Genomic DNA, 25,690 nt, shown 5'->3' on the forward strand with positions numbered 1-25,690 from the left:
GAAAGCTGTTATTAACACATTTTAAATGCATTGGCAGACTTACGATGTTGGTGTTGTTTTCAAGCTTCATACTCATCACTGAGCTGCAATGCATCATCATCATCCTTCACTTTTGAATGGATGATCTTTCAACAATATTCTCTCCTTTCAAAAAGGCACTGTTCACTCAATACAGTGAAATGCAACAGACCAAAGTAAAGCAGTTCTGTCAATAAGTTATAAAAACATTATTCAATCTGTCATAAAAACGAAGAGTTTTATTAAGATCAAGAGAAAACTGCTCAGGTAAAAAAAAACTCCTGGTTTTCTCTTAGTCTCTTAGAAGGTTAAAATATGTCATTTTGAAAATTATGCCACAGGTGACACAAGTAAGCCTATGGTGACTTCTTACTTACTATATTGGCATGCTGATGAATACTCTTAACATTGCAGTTTTCTTCTTTTTCAGGGGGTGACAATAGGATTGTCCTAGTCAAGCTCTTTCCATCTAGACAACACCAAGGAACTAGAAATAAAATATTAAAAGTAATGTTCAGGTCATTCTGTGATATTATGCTCAAGCTTTATAATGTATTGGTGAGGCCTCATCTGGAGTACTATGTGCGGTTTTAGTCTCCAGGCTACAGAAAAAGACATAGCAGTGCTAGAAAAAAATCCAGAGGTTAGTGACTAGGCTGATTCCAGGGCTACGGGGGATGAATTAAGAGGAGACATTATGAGAGCTGAGCCTTTTCAATTTATGCAAAAAGGAGATTAAGAGGAGACATGATTGAAGTGTTTACAATTATGAGGGGAATTAGTTCAGTGGATCGAGACTCTGACTTTAACTCTTTTAGGGCGGATGTCGACTAAAGTTAATATCCAAGGCCAGAGGGTGATAAAAGCTGTAAACATTGACAAACCTCCCAGTTCCGTTATAGGTAGACCCTCTTTGCTGACTCATTGACTTGACATCAGATCCCTGCATGTGCGTGAGTAGCGCAGAGTAAACGGCATCTAGAAAGGCATCGACATCGGGCGAGAGAGCAAAGCAAATGCGTAAAGCAGAATACCCCATGCATATTTATTTATTTTTTGCATATTATTGCTGAATCGGATTCTGACTCCTCGAACTCTGATTTTGATGCATGTGATCTGGGGATCTAAAATGAAAATTAGGTTCCTGCAGCATCTGAACTTACTGTGCCTATTGTAGCGTTCACCTGGGAGGACTACACAGACATCGATACGTGGGAGGCAAGCTGGCTACTAGACCTCATCAAACGACCCGGCGTCTCAGGGGGCACACTACGGATTACCAGCCCCTCAGCTACTTCAAGCTGGTTTGTTTGTTTGTTTTTCCCCCCAGAAAATGTCTTTCATCTTAAAAGCGATGAGACAAACAGGTATGTAATAAGTATGTGGATTTACAAACTGTAGAGGCTCACGGAATATAAAACCGAGTGACCTTTGTCATAAATAAGTATTTTACGTTGATCTGTGTGTGAACCCTTTGCTCTGATTGCTTTTAAGAAAACTAAATTAGAGTTTTCTGGAATAATATTCAGCCCTGGTACAAAAGAAAAAAAAAAAAAAAACAGCCCTGAAAGAGTTAAAATGAGTTCATCAAGAACACAGGGACTCAGTTGGAAAATCGTTAAGGGTACATTTCGCACAAGTTTTTCTTTACATGGAGAGCCACCGACACATGGAATAAGTTGTGAAGTAGTGTAGAAGACAGTAGGGCTTTAAGGACTTTCAAAACATGACTTGATGTTATTTTAGAAGAATTAAGTGGACAGGACTGGCAAGGACTCTTGACCAATGAATGAGGGGGAAAGGCAGGTCTTAAATTCAAACGTGTGACCTCCATGTGAGGAGGATTCCTAATTATGGACTAGTTATTTATTTAACAATACTTTAGCAAAAATAGATGTGTTTAACACATTCTGAGCATATGACTGGATGACTTGATGTGTGATTAAGCAACACGAGTTACGTGAAATTTTTTCATAGAAATTTTATGTTTTCTGTCATTTAGTGCCGGTCACCTTTTGGTCCTGTTCTATCAGAAACTTTGTTATGTCCTTTATCTATGAAAACATGAGATTAAAAATTAAAAAACAAACAATATAAATAAACGCTATTGTTATTTCTGCAATAACAGAAAAACATGGTAAAATCAATCTTTCTAGTAGAAACCAAAGATTACAATAAAAAACACATCCACTGAATAATACAAAGGCCTACAGATGTAATGCGATTTACATCTCCGGAAAAACTGATTAGAATAAGAAATAAATCTTAGAATACAAATGTAAAGAAGAACCGAAAAAGCACCTCAGATATTAATTGAAGAATTGAGAAATTCTACCATGTACAGTATTAGTGATTTCCATTTCAAACAAAAAAAGGTTAAGAAAATAAAGCACTTCATGAGCAGCACAGCATGATATGAGATGAAAAGAACAAAGGATTCTCTGTGAAGACAGTAACAAAATTCCGTAACACCCCAAGAGCATTAGTTTTATACAGATTTTTTAACTTGCCCGCAGGGTAGGTTGCATTGCATATTTAAATACAGTTAAAGGGAAAACTCAAGATATGTTTCATTGAATAATGTTTATATTTAGCTAAACCTATGCTCTCATACATGCTCTTCACAGACTAAATATAGATATGGAAACCTGTTTTATTCCCCCTCTTATAACTGTAACCTTGACATGATGAGATGGCATGCATACCCAAGGGATCTTTTTACCTATGCTTCCAGCTCACTTGACAAATTGGCCTAACAGAAGAGTACATGCAAAGAACAACTGACATAATTTCAAATAAAAGCAAACAGAATATTTCTGAGGACATTTATACCAAGACCAACCACGTGTTCCAAGCTTGGAAATGGTGCCTACACGCAAGTCCTTGGTGCTTGTTAACCCACATAGGCAGGTAACAATCACCATGGCACAAACATATGGAGCTGCTATGTAAAGTATCAATACAAAAGGCAAAGGGATGGCAGTCAGGTGCGATGCCAGACAAGAAATGAGCAGATGCAGATGGACTAAACTGTGCCCAAATAACTTTGTGTTTTATATTACTAGAAGGAAAAAACCTGGAGTATGTAAAAATGGTTGAAAAGCGCAGGCCAGTTATTGTGAAATCCAACACTTAGCGCTAAAGCTAATGTTCTTGATGGAGGGTGGTCTCTGCTCTATTCTGACATTGCAACTGAGGAGAAGTAGTAGACAGATGTGAGTATACTACAAGTGCATAAAACAACAGTAGCTTGGTTTAGTTTAAATTTGTGTGTCAGAGGAGAAAAAAAAACAGATATATATTTTTTTTTTTTGCTTTGCGCCCTCCCCCACCATGTCCTATCATCGTCTATGGGGGAGGAGTAAAAGCTTTAGATTAATCAAAAATTTAAATCTCCGATTTTCGATGGATCTCAATGTTTTAGGGTCCCCTGATACCAAAAGCCTCGATATCTTGATGATAGGTGTGTGTCTGTCAGTGTGTGTATGTGTGTGTTTGTCACAGTTTCTTGAGGATGGTCTAGAGCTACAATGGCTGGACAGAAAAATACCAAACTTGAAACTTAAGCCTGTTATGAGATGATGATGTGCTCATTAGTTTTGGAGCCAAATCATGCAAGAGAAAGAGGCACTAGAGAGGAACCCTCAAATACCGTAATTATGCAATTAATTATGAATTTTTCTTGTCAATGGCTATTATAATGACCTATTTTATGATCAGAAAGATTAGCATCAGAACGGTAAATAATTACTGAAATGTTCTAGAAATGTTCCTAGCGTGCAAAGACTACTGATGCTCACGTCCAAATTTTTTATTGTAAATGTGTGCCTTATCTATACATATAAAAGTCAGTGTATGTGTGTGTGTATGTATGTATGTTCCAGCATTACTTCCGAAACGGCTTGAGCAATTTTCATGAAACTTAACTAAAAATACTGTAGGGTGAAATCAATCCTAACCCACCCCCTTCTGGTTAGGGTGGGGGGGGGGGGGGGGGGGGGGGGGGGGTGATCTTGCGGTCTTGTATGCATGTTATCATCCAGTTGACACTTGGAATGACCACCAGAGGGCGAACTGGAGGTGACTGCCTGCATTCTTAATGTTTGAGCTCCATCACGCCCCTGTTGCTTTTAAAATTAAATAGAGTTGGCCGGTTCCAAGCATCAACTGGATGATAACATACATACAAGACCGCAAAACAAGCACATTAGTGAGTCTTCATTGTTTGTTAATTTATTTTTAAAATTGTGGGGTTTTTTTTTTTATTATATTTTTCTCAAACAGTTAAAAAAAAAAAAACACTTTATTTTCCTCCCAGACAACACCAGGTATTTCAGCTAGTTTTTAATAATGATATAAAAAAAGTGCATACCATAGATAACAATCAATTGTGGACAGTATGCCCAAAGTATGGTTAAGTTCATTGTCAAAATTAATACATTGCTGCAAATGATCTGAATAATTTCTATGGAAGGTCTGAAACCTGTGATTTTATTTTAGCACGGGCAAAGGCTATAAACAAAGAAAGAGAGAATGAATTAAATGTTGACACCATTAGATTATAACTTAAATATGTAAAATCAGGCAAAGTTCATAATTGAGGAAGAAACACTTGTAAAAAAGCATGTGATGACCAGTTAGGGCATCAATTTTAAAAAACTGTTTCCATTCATAGATAGCGGAGTAGTTCCTGGTCTTAGGATAAAAACAAGTGACTGTTTCAGGGCTAAAAAATATTAAAAAAAAAAAAAAAAAATAGGATTAAAGTCCTAAATCTAACCCTTTCACTAGTTACTGTAACCTCGGTGCCAATTAAGAGTTTTAAGTAGATTATTTTAGAACATGGTTCTTATGAGTTACGTCCAATTTATATCTAACAAGTATGCCTAGTGAGCAACACTAGCTGTTGAAAATGCACAGCTGGCCATGCTACATAATATCTTTGATTATCTGGAACACGCTCAAAATGTAGTGAGAATTTTGTTGATAAATTTTACTTGCAGGTTAAAAATTATTCAGCCAACGTCTGTTAATCAAGAAGATGATACAACTCATCGTAATTCAAAACCTAGGTTGCATCCACACTACTACATTTTTGTTTAAAAACGTAGACATTAGACTCAGTTTTTGCTTTTCATCAACACCATTCTGCCATTTTTAACCCCTAAAAATGGAGACTTTTGAAGACACTCTCTAGAGCTCTGCACTTCTGAAAACACCAGGGGCCTCATGCATAACGCCGTGCATAGAATTTGCACTATAACATGACGCTAACACAAAAGCCGAAATGTGCTTATGCACAGAAAAATCCGGAATGCAGGAATCTATGCATTGGCCAAATTCTGCTACATAAATCCCGCTCAGCGTGGATATAAACACACGTGCACGTGTTTGCTGTCCCACCCCAACTCCTCCCAGAATTACTTCTCTTTGAATATGCAAATCAATATAAATAGCCCTTAAGCCCAGCGTTCTGTGAAAAGGCAATGGCAAAAGTACGAGGAAAAATAGAAGAATTTCAGCGAATACCAAGTGGAGGCAAAGAAAAACGTACTATTTGTTGGTTTAAACAGTTATATAAGCAACAAAAGGAAGTTGATCGAGTGACATAGCGTGTCGGAGAAACCCGAAAGCTCTAGTTCACAAAGTCGCAAAGTGCCCGAAATAAAAAAAAAGTTGTCACATATCAAAGTCGCTGTGAAAAGGCGACTTGTAGCCCACTATATGAGTGTCATATGAAAGCTTATTAGGGTACAATGGAAAAAAAAAGGCACACAGTGTGAAAAAACGCATGAAATGTCAACTTTAATCTCGAAATTTCCACTTTAATCACGTAGTTTGTTTTGTCATTAAAGTAGAACATCATAAATTTCATCTTAAAATCGTTTAATTTACTAGTTTCTCAAATCCCATCGTAACTAAAGTAGCACGTTAAATCCTTTGATATGTATTTGATCTTATATGTGCTCTATGTGCCTGAATCACTACGTACTCTTCCTCCGACAGGACACAGAATTCATTACGTTCGTAATATTACAGCTCTCTGAATAATTAAAATACTGAGAAGTATACGTGATATAATTTTCATGATGATAGGAGTTAAAGCATGTATTTAAACATGGGAACACGGTGGCGCAGTGATTGTTCATGTCTTACAGCAAGATGCTTGCTGCACCATGTGCGACCTTCAATGAAATGCTTTATTACAGAAGTACTGTCTTTTTCAAACGTACTAACCCCCAATTCCTGTCCTTATTTTTCTTTCTCCAAATACCCAATCGCCACACAATCAGCTCTGTAATAGACATTAAGTCATCTGTAAGCTTAGAACGCTGATTCTTCAAAACTTTTAAGGAACATCGAAATATCTTCGTAATGTTTAATTATTCTATCCATCTATCCTTCCAATATCGCGCCAGCCACAGCATGAATACAGCGCGAGGCAGGAACAAACCGTGAACGAAGCTCAAGCTTGCTAGCACTGCGGCACCGTGTAGTTAAAGTCAAAGTTTTGTCTGTATAATATAATCAACATATTATGCTGCATTTGATCTTAAAAATGATATCGTCATCATATGTAGATACGCGTTTTATAAAGTGGCTCAGGTTGTGCAATATTATAACTGTATCATAAGTACAATTACCTCACGGTAACTTGCAAGTACAAACAGTTCTACAAGGAGCACTTGATGGACTGATTGAGTGCATGTATAGTTCTTGGGATGAAACTGTTTGTGAACCGCGAGGTCCGAACAGGAAAGGCTGTGAAGCGTTGGTCGGATAAGTGCAGTTCAAATAGCGAATGGCTGAGGCAGCGAGTGCTTGATGCTGCATACCGCTAATTCTCTTTCCAATCGCTGTAGATCTGTGATTCACACTCAGATACAGTGATATAAATACTCCGAGTGGTGCAGTGACAGTAATATGGAAAAAGATGATCCGCTGTGGCAACCCCTAACGGGAGCAGCTGACAGAAGAAGAAGAAGGTGCAGTGAGAGTAACAACGCTAAAGCAGTTATGGTATTTAGAATTGACCATTCTGTGGACCATTATATTGTTACAGGTTAATTACAATCAGATGCATTAAGTTTATGAACGATATGCGGTTAATTTCAGTGTATTTGATAAAGCTGCCGACGTGGATGTGGATCTAAGAAAGGGTAACCACACAGGAACAGTAGCGCTGCTTTGACGCTGGGTGCCACCAGTCTGCAAAACCAAGCGGAGAACTTGCGTACGACAGGGTATGAGGTACCGTGGAAAAGTGCGTGGCTTTACGCCAAGTGTAGGTTTTATACATCGCAATTTGAATGTGGAAATGTTCTTACGCAACATTTCTGTGTGTATGCACCGTTTATACATGAGGCCCCAGCTCAGCATTCCAGTGTGAATGGTACAAGAGTTTTGAAAATGCAGACTCTAACCTCACTTTGATTGGTTTATGCTTATTATGAAGCCCTTCCCCGATTGGATCCTGCTCATTACGTCATCTCATTCCTTGATTGTTTGCCCTTCACAGAAGAAAACCACATTGCAACATAGTGGCCACAGAGAGCACTGCTTTCCATTGTGCTTTTTGGTTTGCTTACCTGTATGATTCAAAATTGCAATTTTTACAATTTCAATGCTACATATATGACTGGGAGTGTTACTGTTTCATCAAGGATTTTTCCACCCATGCACGCATGCCCAGTGTAGGTGAACACTGTCATAAGCATTTTTGGAGTTTTTAGTGTGGGCAGGAATCATTTTGTAAACAATGTGAAAACATTAGATTGGATGGATATCTTCTTCATTTAAATTTAAATGAAAATTTAGTAGTGTGGACATAGCCTTATTCTGTGTCTGTTCAATAATCTTTTGAACTGCAAAGAAGTAAGAATAACTGCACTCTGTCATAGTTAAAAATTAATAAAACGGAAACCGCTCAGGTTTGTATTTAAAATATTCAAGTAACTGTGAATCCGCATATCTTTTTAAACATGCTAATGACAAAACACTGGAGAATATTTTTTTTAATGAAATGTGAGGTAAATGTGAAAAAATAAAAGGACTTAAGAAATAAAAAGACACCAGTCTCATCTGCTTAAATAAATGGAGAATTAATTGAGTAAATCACAACCTACTAATATTTAAGAATCTAGATTGATGATAAAGATACATGCAGACTTCGTCCCTAAAAAGCTTAATCAAATCCTTAATGATCCTACTTATCCGCTCCCATTTAAAATTCAGTTTTAGCAGTTTAATTGCAGAATAAAAACAATCAGGAAGGTACAAATGATCTCTTATATCTCAATTAGGCTATATAACAGCAGAGTAGCTCAAAAAAGAATGATAAAAGCTAACAAGATTGAATGAAATTTACATGCATATGTGAAGAATTCTGGGATTTTTCTTGTGGCTTAGTGTATATGTTTTCTTTCTTTCTTTTTCTTATTCTTTTCTACTTCTCTTCATTTACTTGCAACTCATACAACACAATAAAACTCCAACTGAGAGATAATAAAGTTTACCTTGATAATGATTTATAGCACTATAACATCTTAGGCATTATAGATTTGGTATTCAGTAGGCTGTAAAGTTTTGTAGGCTTATAGTGTCACTGAAACACAGAGTACGTTATGCCACTGGTAAAAATCAAGAAATGTTTACAAATTATCTGCAAGGGTGGCTAACATTTATATATTCACATGAAACGTCACATTATAGACAATATATATGGCCAAAATCTTGTGAACGCTTCTCCGTCATACCTATATCAGCTTGTTGGACTTCCCACTCCAAAGCCATGGGCATTATTATGGTGTTGACCTTTCCTTTCCTTTCCTACTATAATAACTTCCACTGTTCTAACTAGACTCTCTGCAAGATTTTAGAATGTGTTTGTGGGAATGTATGCCCATTCAGCATTTGTGAGGTCAGGTATTGGTACTGAACGAGAAGATCTGGTTCTCAATCGGTTTTCTAATTCATCCCAAAGGTGTTCAAAAGAGTTAAGGTTTAGGGCTCTGTGGAGACCACTTGAGCTACTCTTGTCTTTACAGTCATATGAAAAAGTTTGGGAATCCCTCAAAATTCTTTGGATTTTTGTTTATCAACTTCCTTTTAATATATGACATGCCTCATGGAAACAGTAGTATTTCAGAAGTGACATTAAATTTATTGGATTAACAGAAAATATGCAATATGCATCATAAAAAAATTAGACCAGTGCATAAATTTGGGCACCCCAACAGATATATGACATCAATACTTAGTTGAGCCTCCTTTTGCAAATATAACAGCCTCTAGACGCCCTCCTATAGCCTTTGATGAGTGTCTGGATTCTGGAGGGAGGTATTTTTAACCATTCTTCCATACAAAATCTCTCCAGTTCAGTTAAATTTGATGGCTGCTGAGCAAGGACAGCCTGTTTCAAATCATCCCATAGATTTTCAATGATATTCAAGTCAGGGGAATGTGACGGCCATTCCGGAACATTGTACTTCTCCCTCTGCATGAATGCCTTTGTAGATTTTGAACTGTGTTTTGGGTTATCGTCTTGTTGGAATATCCAACCCCTGTGTACCTTCAACTTTGTGACTGCACGCTTGAACATTATTCTGAAGAATTTGTTGATATTGGGTTGAATTCAACTGACCCTCGACTTTAACAAGGGCCCCAGTGCCTGAACTAGCCACACAGCCCCACACCATGATGGAACCTCCACCAAATTTGACAGTAGGTAGCAGGTCCTTTTCTTGGAATGCGGTGTTCTTCTTCCACCATGCAAAGCGCTTTTTGTTATGACCAGATAACTCAATTTTTGTCTCATCAGTCCAAAGAACTTTGTTCCAAAATGAATCTGGCTCGTCTAAATGAGCATTTGCATACAACAAGCAACTCTGTTTGTGGCATGAGTGCAGAAAGGGCTTCTTTCTCATCACCCTGCCATACAGATGTTCTTTGTGCAAATTGCGCTGAATTGTAGAACGATGTACAGATACACCATCTGCAGCAAGATGTTCTTGCAGGTCTTTGGAGGTGATCTGTGGGTTGTCTATAACCATTCTCACAATTCTGCTCATATGCCGCTCCTGTATTTTTCTTGGCCTGCTAGACCTGGGTTTAACAGCTGAGGTAGCCTTTTGTAGCCTTCCCCTAAACCATGAGACTGAACAATCTTTGTTTTCAGATCTTTTGAGAGTTGCTTTGAGGATCCCATGCTGTCACGCTTCAGAGGAGAGTCAAAGGGAAGCACAATTTGCAATTGACCACCTTAAATACCTTTTCTCATGATTGGACACACCTGTCTATGAAGTTCAAGGCTTAACAAGCTAATCCAACCAATTTGGTGTTGCAAGTAATCAGTATTGAGCAGTTATATGCATTCAAATCAGCAAAATTACAAGGGTACCCAAATTTTTGCACAGTCAGTTTTTCACATTTGATTTAATTTCATACAACTAAATACTGCTTCACTAAAAATCTTTGTTCGGAAAACACCCCAGTACTCAGATATTCCTAGGAAATGAAAGACATACCACTGTTATCTTTTTTGTTGAAAGTAAGAGTAAATTATTATGCAGGCTGAGCTTTTTCATATGACTGTATGTACCTGGCTTTGAGCAGTCATGCTGGAACAAAAAAGGTCTTTCCTCAAACTGTTCCTACAAAATTGGTAGCACACACTTGTCTGAAATGACTCTGTAAGCAGTATCATTAACAGTGCCCTTCATTAGAACCAAGGGACTTAGGCTAAACCCTGAAAAACAGCCACAGACCATTATCTATCCTCCACCAAACTTTACTGTCGGCACTATGCAAACTGGAAGATAGTGTTCTCCTGACATTTGACATGATTCGTCACTCCAGAGAACATATTCCCACTGCTCCAGTAATTTTGCTGAAGCCAGGAATATAATATACAGTATTTTGTTCAAGAATCACATCTGACCCCGCAAGACTACTGATCCAGAGTCCAGTGGTGGCGTGTTTACTCCATTCCAGCTGACGCATGGCGTTGTGTATAGTGATCTTAGGCTTATGTGCTGCTGGGCCATGAAAAAACATTCATTTTGTGAAGCTCCCGATTCACTATTATTGTGCTGTGGTTACTTACGGAGATAGTATGAAACTATGTTATGAGTGATACAACAGAGGATAGGCGATTTTTGTGGGCCATGCACTTCAGCACTTGGTAGGCCATGTAAACCCACAGAGCAGGGCTGCCATTTTGTGGCCGAGCTGTCGTTAATCTAAGATGTTTCAATTTCACAACAGCAACACTTACAGTTGACTGGGGCAGAGCAGAAATGTCACATTTGCCACAAGTCAGTAGAGGACATCTGATGCATGTTTAATGCCACTGGGTTCTAAGTATGACCCACTCCACTGCGAGAATTTGTCAGTTGAAATTGCATGGCCTTGTATTTGATTTTGTGCACCTGTTAACAGTGAACATCTACTTGCAGGTGTATCCACATACTCCTGGCCATACAATGTTGCTGATTATGGTAGATATACTGTAATGAGCTAGAAATTTAAATTATAGAATTTTAAAAAAAGGGCCAGCCCGTCTTGGCTAAAAAGAATGTATAATTTAAAGTTTATTATTCAGGAATTACCTTTAACTTATGCCAGATTTTCAAAGGTAAATAAAGCAACATCTATACAGTATCTTTGATTTAAAGGTTGACACCATTTACTGTAATAAAATGCTTAAATATTGCAGAATACTAACAGCTAATGTAAAAACCCATATATGTCACAGCTGTCCTAACATGTTGATGCATTTTCATAATAATTCTGCTCTTACCACAATATTCACATTCCAGATCGCCATAGACTTTTCTAATCCTCTCAAAGAGATCTCTGTTTAGCTGCCTCTTCTGCATACCATCCAGAATCTTCTTAAATGCTGCATATTGTACTGGAGAATCTGACTCCAGTTTGTTGTTGACTTGTTCATCTGGATCAGATAAAATGTTCTTTCCTGTCATTTGTACAGTTTCACTTATTACTTCATAGTTTCCACTGTTTTCAGGCTCTTTCTTACTCAATACTTCTTCCCCAGTAGAATGATAATTTATTGATAAAGTCAAGTGATTTTGGACTGGAAGTTTATCCATGCTCTCTAATGGCAGAACATCAACTACAGGCTTATCTGGTCGAGAATGTTCAACTATTGGCGAGTTATTCTCTTTACTGGAAGGCTGATTATCAGTCGAGTCAACCATGGACTCTGGATTGAAAGCATCTGTGCATTCTTCAGAAACAACATGTCCATTATCTGTATTCATAACTCTATTATCTTGTACTTTATCCCCAGGCAAATCATGAGTATGCTGTTCAGTAATTTCCCTCACTTCTGTACAGACTGCCTCTTGGACTAGAACATGATCATCCTGACAAGTTTCAGTCAGTGAATGTACATTTTCTTTGCCAGAAAAGTCATCTGTCGCAACTAACTCTTCTACCAATGCATTCTGAGTCTTCAGTAAAGTCATTTCCTCTGTAATTTGAAGCTCTTGTTCTTTGAGTGAATCTGGCTGAATGTCACCCCCAGGCTCTAACAAACAAAAACTTTGATTAATAGATTCACCAAATATAATAGATTCTTCTAAATCAGGGTGGACATCCTTGATGTGTGATCTTAACCTTACCGAACTAACAAACTTATTGAGACATACACCACAGAGGTAGATGAATGGATGTTTACGTATATGCGCTTCCAGAGCTTGAAATTTGGTGACTCCATGATCACAGAGTTCACAAGCATAAGGTCTCTCATCCCCATGGACCATCATGTGACGATCTCTATCAAGTTCATTCTTGAACTTACGATCACAGATGTGGCAGTCATAAAGAAGCTGCCTTTTGCCTTCTCTGGTCTGTAGGCAAAGCTCATCATAGTTATCTTTAACCTTCTTATCCACCATGTCGTGGCTCTCTCGTACATGCTTAAGTAGATTTTTAACATCAGAGTATTTCTTTTTGCAGAAGCGACAGTGTTGCTTTATCTTCTTGTGCACCCGCTCTACATGTACTTTGAGATGTCCTTTGCTCAGGCAGCTGAAGGAGCAGTACTCACAGCTGAATTTTTCCCCTGTATGTTTGCGCAGGTGTACACTCAAGTTGGCTTTGATGGCACTTGCATAATCACAATGAGGACATTTGAAAGGCTTTTCATTTGTGTGAATCCGTAGGTGAGCTTGTAATGAATGCTTAAATTTAAATACCTTATTGCAATATTCACAAGTGAATATTTTCAGCTGTGTCTGTCCCAACCTAAAATGTGACAAAATCAGCATGTGAATATCTTCATGAATGACAATCAAAATTCATACAAAACATTCACAATGATTTTTAATACATTTGGTGATTTTAAACATTTGCAAGAATTATTCACATAGTGGATTTATGCTGAAAACATAAATGCTCACTTTTTCTTTAAATTAAACTGTTCATTTATAATCACATTGACATTTTCCATTTCTTCAAATTATCCGTCCATCCATCGAACCCACTAATTCCAATTTTACATCTGCAGGGATCTGGAGCCAATCTTGGCAGTATTGGGCACAAGGTAAGAACTAATTCTGGATTAGGTGCCAGTCCATCACAGGGTATATTCACACACACACAGCTGCATGTATTCACACCAGACCAGTTTTAGTGATGTGAATAAGCATAAAATGTACAATGGGGGAAATTAAGAGAACAAAGTGAGATACAGGGATAACATGAAAACATTACACAGATGGTGAGTGGGCCGATATTTTAACTCCTGGAGTCTTTTGGAGCTGTGAAGTAGCAGCACTAACCAATGTGCCACTGTGCTAATCAAGAAGAAATATATTTTCTAAAAATATATATAGCTCAATTGGTGGTTTGGCAAAGCATAATAAAACATAACTTATTTTCTGAATAAATAAATAAAAAAAAAAAAAACTCATACAAGCACATTTTGTAATACTGCCAGACATTCTGAAACGTCCCGATTAACGGATTTAGATTGGGTTTTTTTCTATAATTTGATTGAACATTCCAGTTGATTTTGTGACTTCTCTCATTGCACTAAATATCATAGTTTGAATGTGGCAGTGATTTATTTGTGCAAACCTAGGACAGAAGGTGCAGGCCGAGGAGAGGGGGAGGCGGTACTTCATTAGCACGGAGCCTTTATCACTGACATGCCAGCCTCCATTCGAGTCGCTCTACCTCTCCCCATGTGTTGGAGCATACCTTGCTTTTGCTTAGCTAGTGATACCTATTTGTTCAACAGACATTATGACCTACAGATTGTTAAGGAATAACGTTTGACATTTTTGAGAGAGAGATCAGAGCTACATGTGTTTCAGAGGGTAGCTGCTGATTACCAGAGATATCATGGCCACGTGCTTTTCTCCCCACGCGGGGGACGCTCTCCCGTCAGAGCTGAACACAATTATATACAGTGGTAAAGTCTGACGTTGGAGCGTACCTACATTCCGCTTGGCCAGAGATACCTTGCTAACTTTTTATATTTTTGGCAAAAAGATCACAGCTACATTCTCGCCCCTAATAGAAAAACCAAAAATATTGTATATTAAGAGGCCCTCTGATACGAAAGCTATCAATATAAATTCTTTTCAATACAAATTACAATTTTAATTTTTTTTTTAAGTTTGTCCTGCCACACTATTACACGTGCGGAGCCGCGAGTAACAGCTAGTATATATATATATATATATATATATATATATATATATATTTTGCAGCTGGAGATCCACAAAGGGAGAAAAATGAATCACGCATCATAAAGTAGTTTTTATTCCTGAGCTTACAACCCCTGCCAGGGGTCTTCAGAGGATAATGCTTAGACTTACAAGAATCGAAGGCAATATATAGCAAAAAATTACGGGGGGGAGGTGGCTAAGTCAGTGTGGTCGTTTTGGGGGGGGGGGGGGGGGGGGTATTGGATGTAAAGTCTTGTTTTTTATTAATACCTTCTTCCTTAATTTTGCATATGCTGGATTTATGTCCAAGTGTCTGTTGATGGCGTTCTCATTTGATAACCAGGATTCGGCCAGTTCTCTGGCACTTTTAGTACTGGCCTTGAATTTTACTTGTACATTGTCCCAGTTAAATGTATGTCTTGTTGATTTAGTATGCCTGACCACACTGACTTAGCCACCTCCCCCACCCTCCACGTAATTCTGCTTTTTGTTGTTTTCATTCATCCAGTTATACAGGGTCACCAAAGTGCCCAAAGTCTTTATCTTTGTTGGTCTCAGCTTGACGTAATTGTATCAAAATCACACGAGTATTCGTGTTTGAACATGTTTGAACTAATACATGAATAAATTGCAAGCTGATAGAGCCAGTTGTTAGTTAGCTATTGGGAAGGTAATAGATATCTGCATGTACACTTTGGATTAAAATGTACAAATGTGCTACTGAAATATTAAAACTATGGCAAGCGGCATATGGTGAACATGCTATGAAAAAGTTGAGTGTGTTTGAGTGGCATAAGAGGTTCAAGGATGGGCGAGAAGATGTGACGGATGACCCCAGTAGCAGACAGCCAGAAACAACGATGGTCATTAATATGTACTGAAAATGAGTTCCTGGCCTGCTTCCAGAAATGGGAATGCCATTTAATTCAGTGTATAGATGGACAAGGAGAGTACTTTGAAGGTGGCAGTAGCCACTGGTGTACAGTTCCACAAGTACATTTTTTAAAGGTGCATTCCAGGAATTAAATTGTCACACCTCATATATTGTAGTGTGTAGCTGGGGTCCTTGGGATTGGCAGGCGCCGCCAGGGCGTGCTGCACCAGGAGCTGCTGAGCCCTTATGGGCAGTTCTTCCACCACACCCGGAACTGCTGCAGGAAATAAGTAATCAAACACCTGGAGCACTTCTGGGTGCCTTATAAAAGGAGCCAGCAGCCACCACTCTGGGAATAAGAGTCGGGAGGAGGAAGACTAAGCTTGACTTGAGGAGTGGAGGAGAAGGAAAAGAAAGAGGAAGACTTATTGTTTGTGCATTGTGCTGTGCTACGGTGCTTGTGGGCGATGGGGAAGATGTTTCCCACAAGGGAAAAGAAAAAAGAAAAATCAGTGTGTGACTTGCACCTGTGACCCACGCGTGACTGTGTTGGGTTAAGTTGGTGGTCCACAATATATTTATATATATTACCATATATATATCCCTTGTCCCATGTATACAGTATTTTATTATATATATATATATATATATATATATATATATATATATATATATATCACGGCATTCGTAGTCTGTGTCACAATCTGATTGTATGGGTGGTTACCTACCAGGTAACGCTTGTGGTTGGCCAGCAATCTGCTAACATCTGCCACGGTGCCCTCCCATACAATGCTGGCCAACCACAAGCGTTACCTGGTAGGTAACCACCCATACAATCAGATTGTGACACAGACTACGAATGCCGTGAATGTAATTACCCCGATCTACATGCTGTCAAATAAACGAACCACACGCCGTGGCGCAACGTTAGGGGCATCGCCTCTGGCGCTGACGTCCGAGGTTCGATTCCCGAGAGGGAGTGCAGTGGAGTGTGTACGCCTGATGAGCCCAGATTGAGGGCGAAACACGTGTCGCATAGTCTTTGCATTTATTTGACAGTAAACTATTTCAACCATATATTATATATATATATATATATATATATATATATATATATATACAGTGGTGTGAAAAACTATTTGCCCCCTTCCTGATTTCTTATTCTTTTGCATGTTTGTCACACAAAATGTTTCTGATCATCAAACACATTTAACCATTAGTCAAATATAACACAAGTAAACACAAAATGCAGTTTTTAAATGATGGTTTTTTATTATTTAGGGAGAAAAAAAAATCCAAACCTACATGGCCCTGTGTGAAAAAGTAATTGCCCCCTGAACCTAATAACTGGTTGGGCCACCCTTAACAGCAATAACTGCAATCAAGCGTTTGCGATAACTTGCAATGAGTCTTTTACAGCGCTCTGGAGGAATTTTGGCCCACTCATCTTTGCAAAATTGTTGTAATTCAGCTTTATTTGAGGGTTTTCTAGCATGAACCGCCTTTTTAAGGTCATGCCATAGCATCTCAATTGGATTCAGGTCAGGACTTTGACTAGGCCACTCCAAAGTCTTCATTTTGTTTTTCTTCAGCCATTCAGAGGTGGATTTGCTGGTGTGTTTTGGGTCATTGTCCTGTTGCAGCACCCAAGATCGCTTCAGCTTGAGTTGACGAACAGATGGCCGGACATTCTCCTTCAGGATTTTTTGGTAGACAGTAGAATTCATGGTTCCATCTATCACAGCAAGCCTTCCAGGTCTTGAAGCAGCAAAACAACCCCAGACCATCACACTACCACCACCATATTTTACTGTTGGTATGATGTTCTTTTTCTGAAATGCTGTGTTCCTTTTACGCCAGATGTAACGGGACATTTGCCTTCCAAAAAGTTCAACTTTTGACTCATCAGTCCACAAGGTATTTTCCCAAAAGTCTTGGCAATCATTGAGATGTTTCTTAGCAAAATTGAGACGAGCCCTAATGTTCTTTTTGCTTAACAGTGGTTTGCGTCTTGGAAATCTGCCATGCAGGCCGTTTTTGCCCAGTCTCTTTCTTATGGTGGAGTCGTGAACACTGACCTTAATTGAGGCAAGTGAGGCCTGCAGTTCTTTAGACGTTGTCCTGGGGTCTTTTGTGACCTCTCGGATGAGTCGTCTCTGCGCTCTTGGGGTAATTTTGGTCGGCCGGCCACTCCTGGGAAGGTTCACCACTGTTCCATGTTTTTGCCATTTGTGGATAATGGCTCTCACTGTGGTTCGCTGGAGTCCCAAAGCTTTAGAAATGGCTTTATAACCTTTACCAGACTGATAGATCTCAATTACTTCTGTTCTCATTTGTTCCTGAATTTCTTTGGATCTTGGCATGATGTCTAGCTTTTGAGGTGCTTTTGGTCTACTTCTCTGTGTCAGGCAGCTCCTATTTAAGTGATTTCTTGATTGAAACAGGTGTGGCAGTAATCAGGCCTGGGGGTGGCTACGGAAATTGAACTCAGGTGTGATACACCACAGTTAGGTTATTTTTTAACAAGGGGGCAATTACTTTTTCACACAGGGCCATGTAGGTTTGGATTTTTTTTCTCCCTAAATAATAAAAACCATCATTTACAAACTGCATTTTGTGTTTACTTGTGTTATATTTGACTAATGGTTAAATGTGTTTGATGATCAGAAACATTTTGTGTGACAAACATGCAAAAGAATAAGAAATCAGGAAGGGGGCAAATAGTTTTTCACACCACTGTATATATATATATATATATATATATAAAGATGGGACATCACAATGGTTTGGTGATTTGCAATCTAGTACCCTACAATCGAATCTCACTCCTGGGAATTTTTTGGCTTATGTTTGCATATTCTCCCCATGTCTGCATAGTTTTATCATTTTTGTTCTTATATGAAAAAGACATGCGTGGTAGTTTAATTGGCAGTTCTAATTTGGTGCCATGCGAGTGTAGGAGTGTGTATGAATGAACCCTGAGATATCAGGTTTGAAAATGTTATATTATGCTAATGTTGTACAACACTACAAAAGAACACACCATAGGATTATAGACGATTCAGAAGAAAACGGTTTAAATAAATAAATGTATACTAAAAAAAGAACATTTCACCACCTGAAGACTATCAGAATCTTTAATGTTCCAGTTGTTAAACCGTTGAATATAAAATGTGAGTTTTGTGAAAGCTCCTGCTGATGTACCTTTTACATTTCATTTATATTCTCAGTCCATCCTTCTAGTGGCAACACTAGTTCATATTAGCTATGCAGATGAGAAAAGTATATAATTAATTCCTCATTTAACCCACTGGGATTGTGCTTCTTCTTTGATTTTACAATTCTTAAGTGCAGCAATATCTTTGCACATACGTAAGGTGATAATAAAATCTAAAATCAGTATATTTAAAGAAGTTATTAATAAAAGACAAATATTAAATAATGTTTATTCATTCAGCTGGTAAACCCACTACATGAATAAATATATGAACAAACAATATTTCCATCCACCTGTCATTTTCTGAATCTTCCTTGTTAATTAAAAAGTCTCAGAAAGTTGAAGCCTGTCCCAACAGCTTCGGAAACTGTCAACAGTGTGGCAATCAATCAGAGGACATTTAAATAATGCTACTACATGCCATCGCAACTATAATTTTTACATTCTTTATATATGAATTGCACTCAGTCTACTCTTTTTTTAAAATTTGAAATCAAATATGATATGTCTGCTTGCAAGATATTCAGACCAGTCCCTTAGATGATCATTAACATTTACTTTAATGAATAGCATCAAGTTGTGGTTGGCACAGTGACAAAACGGTAATCTCTAATGCATCACAGATCTAGCTGCTGGGTTTCAAATCACTCACCTGTTCATTGTTCATGAGGCATTTGCATGTTTTCAATCAGGTACCCTAGTTTACCTCCCATACCCCAAAAGACCGGTTAAATCGTGACTATGAATTAGTCCCAGTGTGTGTGAGAAAGCTCTGCAACAGCCTAGCACTCCATCAAGGATGGTTCCTGCATTGCACCCTGTGTGCCAGATTAAGCTGCTTCCGCTCAAACAAACTGAGCTGGATGAAGTGCGTTTGAAAATGTTACGTTACATACACAACAAAAACAACATAATACTTATAAAATCAAAGTATTGTGGTAGTTAGCACTGTTGCAAAACAGGAATAGGCAGGCACCTGCCATGATAAGTGATGCTTTAGCATTTAAATGTTCTCCCTGTGTTTATGTAGATTTTCTTTTTCTTCCATCTGTGGCAGAGCAACAGGCACTGAGCAGACTCCTGTCAATAATGGAGAATCCACTGCATCCACTAAACAGTATCATCTCCAGACAGAGGAGCAGCTTCAGCGACAGACTGCTGTCACTGTCCTGCTCCACTGACAGACTGAGGAGATCGTTCCTCCCCTACACTAGGCGACTCTTCAATTCCACCCGGGGGTAAACGTTAACATTATACAAAGTTATTGTCTGTCTGTATACCTGCACTGTTATCATTCTTTAATTTAATATTTTCTTTATCAGTATGCTGCTGCTGCTGGAGTATGTGAATTTTCCCTTGGGATTAATAAAGTATCTATCTATCTATCTATCTATCTATCTATCTATCTATCTATCTATCTATCTATCTATCTATCTATCTATCTATCTATCTATCTATCTATCTATCTATCTATCATTTTAGAGCCACTCTCAACTGACGTGTTATGAGTGAAAACACATTTATGTGAATGTGTGTGTGCTCTGCAATGGACACTGGTCCCATCTAGTGTGCATTTGCATTTGTTATCTTGTATTGAATGTTGCCAGGATGGGCTGTAATTAAGTTTCTGTAACAGACAATCCAAATTCAGGAGAGGCAGAAAAAGCGTTTATTTAGCACAAAGCAACCTACCTGTTTGATTTCATTGGTTTCTCAAATGATGCTTGCTGTATAGAATACTCTTGGTAGCCTCTTTTAGCCCCTGTATCTTGAGCGCTAGTGTTAGGTTCTACTGCTGGAGCAATTTCTGCTGGAGTAGCCTCAATTGGAACAATTTTTGTAGCACCTACAAGTAATAAGTGAAGTAGAATATGTTAAACATGTTTGTCTAAAAAGGCTTCATTTTTAACTTGTTCCTCATAAAATGCAACAAGCTTACAGTGACATCTACTGGCTTGTTTTAGTTGCTATTATTTTTTGGTATTGTGTACTTACTGATTTCATCTTCTCTACATACCACTAATACTATACTACACATATACACACATATATATATATACACACATATATTTTTTATATATATATATATATATATATATATATATATATATATATATATATGTATATATATATACACACACACACATATATATATATACACATATATATATATACATACATATATATATGTATGTATGGTTTAAATACTTAGTAGACGTCATCTGTATTTTTCTTCAGTTGCACCACTCAGACTATATATTATTGCATTTCCATGTGCAATACACAAGGCATATGAAAACAGATGATAAATTATCACCTCAATTACTACCATCTGCCACTTCTATTTTCCACCCCACATCAGTCACACAGTGATATCAGTACGCAAAGTACACCTTTTCAGCCGTATTGAACACTCTTGTGTTTAAGGCATGGCAATTCTTTGAAGTGCTGTGCGTTAAAATTTCTGTCATCTAGCCAGTTTGGCATCAATCCCTTTTTTACTTGAATTAAACTGGCAAGATGCACTTCTGAGATTTAAAATCCATCTGTGTAATTCATCCTCAGACGTTAACCATCAAATGAAAAGGTATAACCTTTTATTTTTATTTTAATTAAAAAACCTGCAAACATCAGCTTTAACTTTGGAAAGGCTTACTATTAAAGGACTTGCATTTTAAACAATCTGTGCTGGTCAGGATCTTTAAATACTATGGGTTTTTATTCAATTTAATGCACACAGTAAAAAAAAAAAATATATATGAATACACTTTTTAAAATAATTTATATACTAAATGATCATTTATTTAATCATATTAAATGATTAACTCATTTTGGCCAAAGAGAGTTACAGATTGAACTCTTGATTAATTTTAAATTTTCAATTACACATATTATAATATATACTTAGCAGCTCTCCAGAAAAAAAAAAAAAACACCATGGACCATCTGCATTAAACTCTTAATTGGTTTTGAGATTTTGAGAGATTAAGACAGATGAGCATGATGGAGTTGAAGATTTTCCTCTGGGCACAAGTTAAATACAATTAATGTGTCCTTCTCAATCCATTACTGACAGGCTCTAGGTTCATAAAGACAGAGACCTTAATTAACTTTAACGAAAAAAAAAAATCAGAAATAAAAACCACAATATATATATTATATATATATGTATGAGTAATATCTAATTAAAATAATAACACAAAAGACAAACACAGTGTCATACTTGTTTTTTTATTTTCTTTCAATGCTTTTGTTACCCCAGAAAAGGCCACTTTATCTGAAGCACATTCAAACTAACATATTAATGAAACTGAATGAATACACTCACCAGCCACTTTATTAGGTATTGCTTGTTAATGCAAATAGCTAATCAGCCAATCTCATGGCAGCAACTCAATGCATTTAGGCATGTAGACATTGTCAAGAAGTTCAAACTGAGCATCAGAATGGGGAAGAAAGGGGATTTAAGTGACTCTGAACGTGGCATGGTTGTTGGTGCCAGATGGGCTGGTCTGAGTATTTCAGAAACTGCTGATCTCCTGGGATTTTCACCCACAACCATCTCTAGGGTTTACAGAGAATGATCTGAAAAAGGGAAAATATCCAGTGAGGGGCAGTTCTCTGGGTGAAAATGCCTTGATGATGCCAGAGGTCTGAGGAGAATGGCCAGACTGGTTTGAGCGGATAGAAAGGCAACAGTAACTGAAATAACCACTTGTTACAACCAAGGTATGCAGAAGAGCATCTCTGAACATACAACACATCGAACCTTAAAGCAGGTGGGCTACAGCAGCAGGAGACCACCCCGTTGGCCACTCTTGTTAGCTAAGAACAGGAAACTAAGGCTACAATTCACAGAGGCTCACCAAAATTGGACAACAAAAGACTGGACAAATGTTGCCTGGTTTGATTAATCTCAATTTTTGCTGTGGCATTCAGATTCTAGTGTCAGATTTTGATGTCAACAACATGAAAGAATAGATCCTGCCTTGTATCGATGGTTCAGGCTGCTAGTGGTTGTGTAAAGTTATGGGGGATATTTTCTTGACACACGTTGGGCCCCGTAGTACCAACAGAGCATCATTTAAATGCCAAAAACCTACCTGAGTACAGTGATCCCCTGCCTATCATGGAAGTTATGTTCCAGACCCATCAGCAATAGGTGAAAATCCGCTATATAGAAAGACCATGTAAATAAACATTTTTTTTAATAGTTTAAGCCTTAAAATACCCCTCCCACATGCTCCCCCACTTCACAACTCGAGCGGGAGAGATGTGAAGGGGCAGGAGCGAACTAGAAACATCTACTAGGGAGCCCCCTAGTAATAATAATAAGAAATCTGTGATGTAGCGGGGGCGCGATAGCTGAACTACGATATAGCGGGGGATCACCGTATTGTTGCTGACCATGTCCATCCCTTTATGACCGCAGTATACCCATTTTCTGATCGCTACTTCCAGCAGGATAACACACCATGTCATAAAGCTCAAATCATTTTGCTCTTTCGGTCACTACCCAAAGCTTGTGGCCATAGGTGAGGGTAGGAACATAGATCAACTGGTAAATCGACAGTCTCGCCTTTTGGCTCAGCTCTCTCTCCACCACGACGGACGGTTGCAGAGCCCGCATTACTGCGAATGCCGCACCAATCAGTCTGTCAACCTCCCGCTCCATTCTTCCCTCACTGTGAGGGAAGAAGGTAAACTGAAAAAGATATTTCAAAAGATATAACCACTGTACATATACATCCTCGTGGAAAAACACTTGGATCTAAAACATTTAGAGAACATTCTTGCAAAAACAAGAACATGCTAATCAGATACAGGAAAACTCAGTTAAAGTAACAAGGTAAGATTATCATGTCACAGAAATCTCACTTTGCCTGTCTGATTCAGCCTCTGTTTCTGCATTTGTTAGAATTGTAACTGTCTACATTAAAAGTAATTCTGCTTGCAATCTTAAACAAACATCATCACACTATTTCTAATGTTCATTAAATTCAAAAGATTTTTTTCTAGAATGTTTGCTCCAGGACAATAATTAATAGAAGTGCAAATTAAATTGAAATGTATTTTTTTTATAATCTACTTTCTGTTGTGTGAATAAAGTATACAATTACCATCAATTTTGAATTACATTTGCTCATATAATGTATTTTGAGTAATTCTTTGCATTTTCTCTATAAATTATGAAGCAGGCTAAATACTGAAAACCACTACATCACATTCATGATATCACCAATTACAAATGAAATGCTATTGGATGGCTCCAGCATGCACCATTCATTATACTTAAACATTGGTTTATGGGGTCATAGGATGATATATACTGTAAACATAGCTTACAAAGACGGCAAAAAGGGCAGTCAGATCTCAGTTTACCGACAATTATGCAGAACATCTTTTTATAGATAACTGAGCATTACTAATTTTTTCATTTATACCAGACCACTACACACTCAGTGCACTCGAGAGTCTTGGATTATGGCATGTCATCTTACCAAGATGTGTGCTCTTGGAATAAGACTAAAAACTAAACAGACGAAAGAAGAAGAAGATGATGAAACAAGTAGAGATGAAATGCAGTATGTTCTGAATTGACAGAGGCTGGAGAGAACCAGTAGATTGGGGCATTGTGACTCCTTTTGGAACAGATGGGAGCTGTTCTGCTTTGACGGGTTACATCTGAACCGGAGGATCACCAGGCATATGAGTAGCCTAGTCGAGGATTGTTTAAACTAGGAAATGAGGGTCAGGGAGTTTAGGACATGCCAGGTTTAGAACTATACATGTGAGTTACAAACAACAGTGTAGAAATAAAAATGTTTACAAATTTAAATTCTAACCCAACATTTACATGTAGAAGGAGTAACACATTAAAAATAGCTTGCCTTAACTTCCTTAGTGTTGCATTTTATTCCAAAACAATATGTAAAAAGCGTTTTTTTTTTTTTTGGCATGAAAAATTACATTTTTATGAAATCTCAAAAGTATAATAATGATACAAATAATAATAGTAATGATGAATAAAAATAATAATATGAAATTAACAGTAATTACAAAAATAATAATCACAGTAATAATAATATTACTAATGGTACCAAAACAGTATATAATCTCAAAATGAGTCCTTTGTGTGGTAAACCTTAGAGCACGGTGAAAGACACAATCCAAAGTCACAGTCCAGACAACAATAGCGTGTTTCTTTTCAGATTTTCTTTCAAGATTTACCAGTTTTTGAACAGCATACTGCACAGGTACGAGCTGGATTCTATTTTTTTGCTGCTGGAGGTATATAATCAATAAAATGTCTACCAATAAAACGCTCTGGATTGATACACGATATGCTGGGTTGACTGCCTCTCTTTAGTGGTAGTGTGGCTGGTGGATGTGTGGAATTGATTTGATCTACAAGCTGGCATGTAAAGTTTGCATGAGATACAGTTTCGCCAGCTTTTTGTTTGTATAAGATGAGTGAATTCCAACAACATTGTTCCACCAGATGACAAAATATCTTTTTGTATTTCTTTTGTTGCCGCCTCCGCACAACAGGATAGAAAGTCAATTCCTGATATGCACGACTTACGTCGCCCATCATGCTATTGTAGGTAACAACAGCACAAGGCTTCATAAACTGCTTGTTGACTTCTGCCTGTACAGTGACTGTAGCTGCAATTATGTGCAGTGCTAAGAAGACAAACGCTTTCTTGTCTTTCCATTTCAGTGCAAGCACTTTACCCTTTTGCCAAGCTACTACTGCACCTCACTGTAATTTAGCTCTGCCAAATTCTTCAGGCTTTCCACAACGGTTGGGGCGCACTGTTCCATATGTGTCAGTCTTTTTTTGCAGCAATATGTCAGATAGCTCTGGTGAAGTAT

The 25,690-nt window shown here is 37.8% G+C and overlaps 1 protein-coding gene across 3 annotated transcripts in view; it reads right to left on the minus strand.

Moving 5' to 3' along the window:
- LOC114664097 (zinc finger protein ZFAT-like) overlaps positions 1–25,690 on the minus strand; it is a 179,955-nt gene that overhangs the window by 116,258 nt on the left and 38,007 nt on the right. For all 3 annotated transcript variants that reach the window (XM_051936012.1, XM_051936011.1, XM_051936010.1), the window contains exons 5-6: positions 20,504–20,657; positions 11,819–13,290 (exon numbers count right to left, since the gene is read on the minus strand). In XM_051936012.1, coding sequence (XP_051791972.1) covers positions 11,819–13,290; positions 20,504–20,657 — 1,626 coding nt within the window. The remainder of the gene's footprint in view (positions 1–11,818; positions 13,291–20,503; positions 20,658–25,690) is intronic.

The sequence above is a fragment of the Erpetoichthys calabaricus genome, chromosome 13 (genome assembly GCF_900747795.2).
Source record: "Erpetoichthys calabaricus chromosome 13, fErpCal1.3, whole genome shotgun sequence".
Taxonomy (NCBI): Eukaryota; Metazoa; Chordata; class Cladistia; order Polypteriformes; family Polypteridae; genus Erpetoichthys; species Erpetoichthys calabaricus.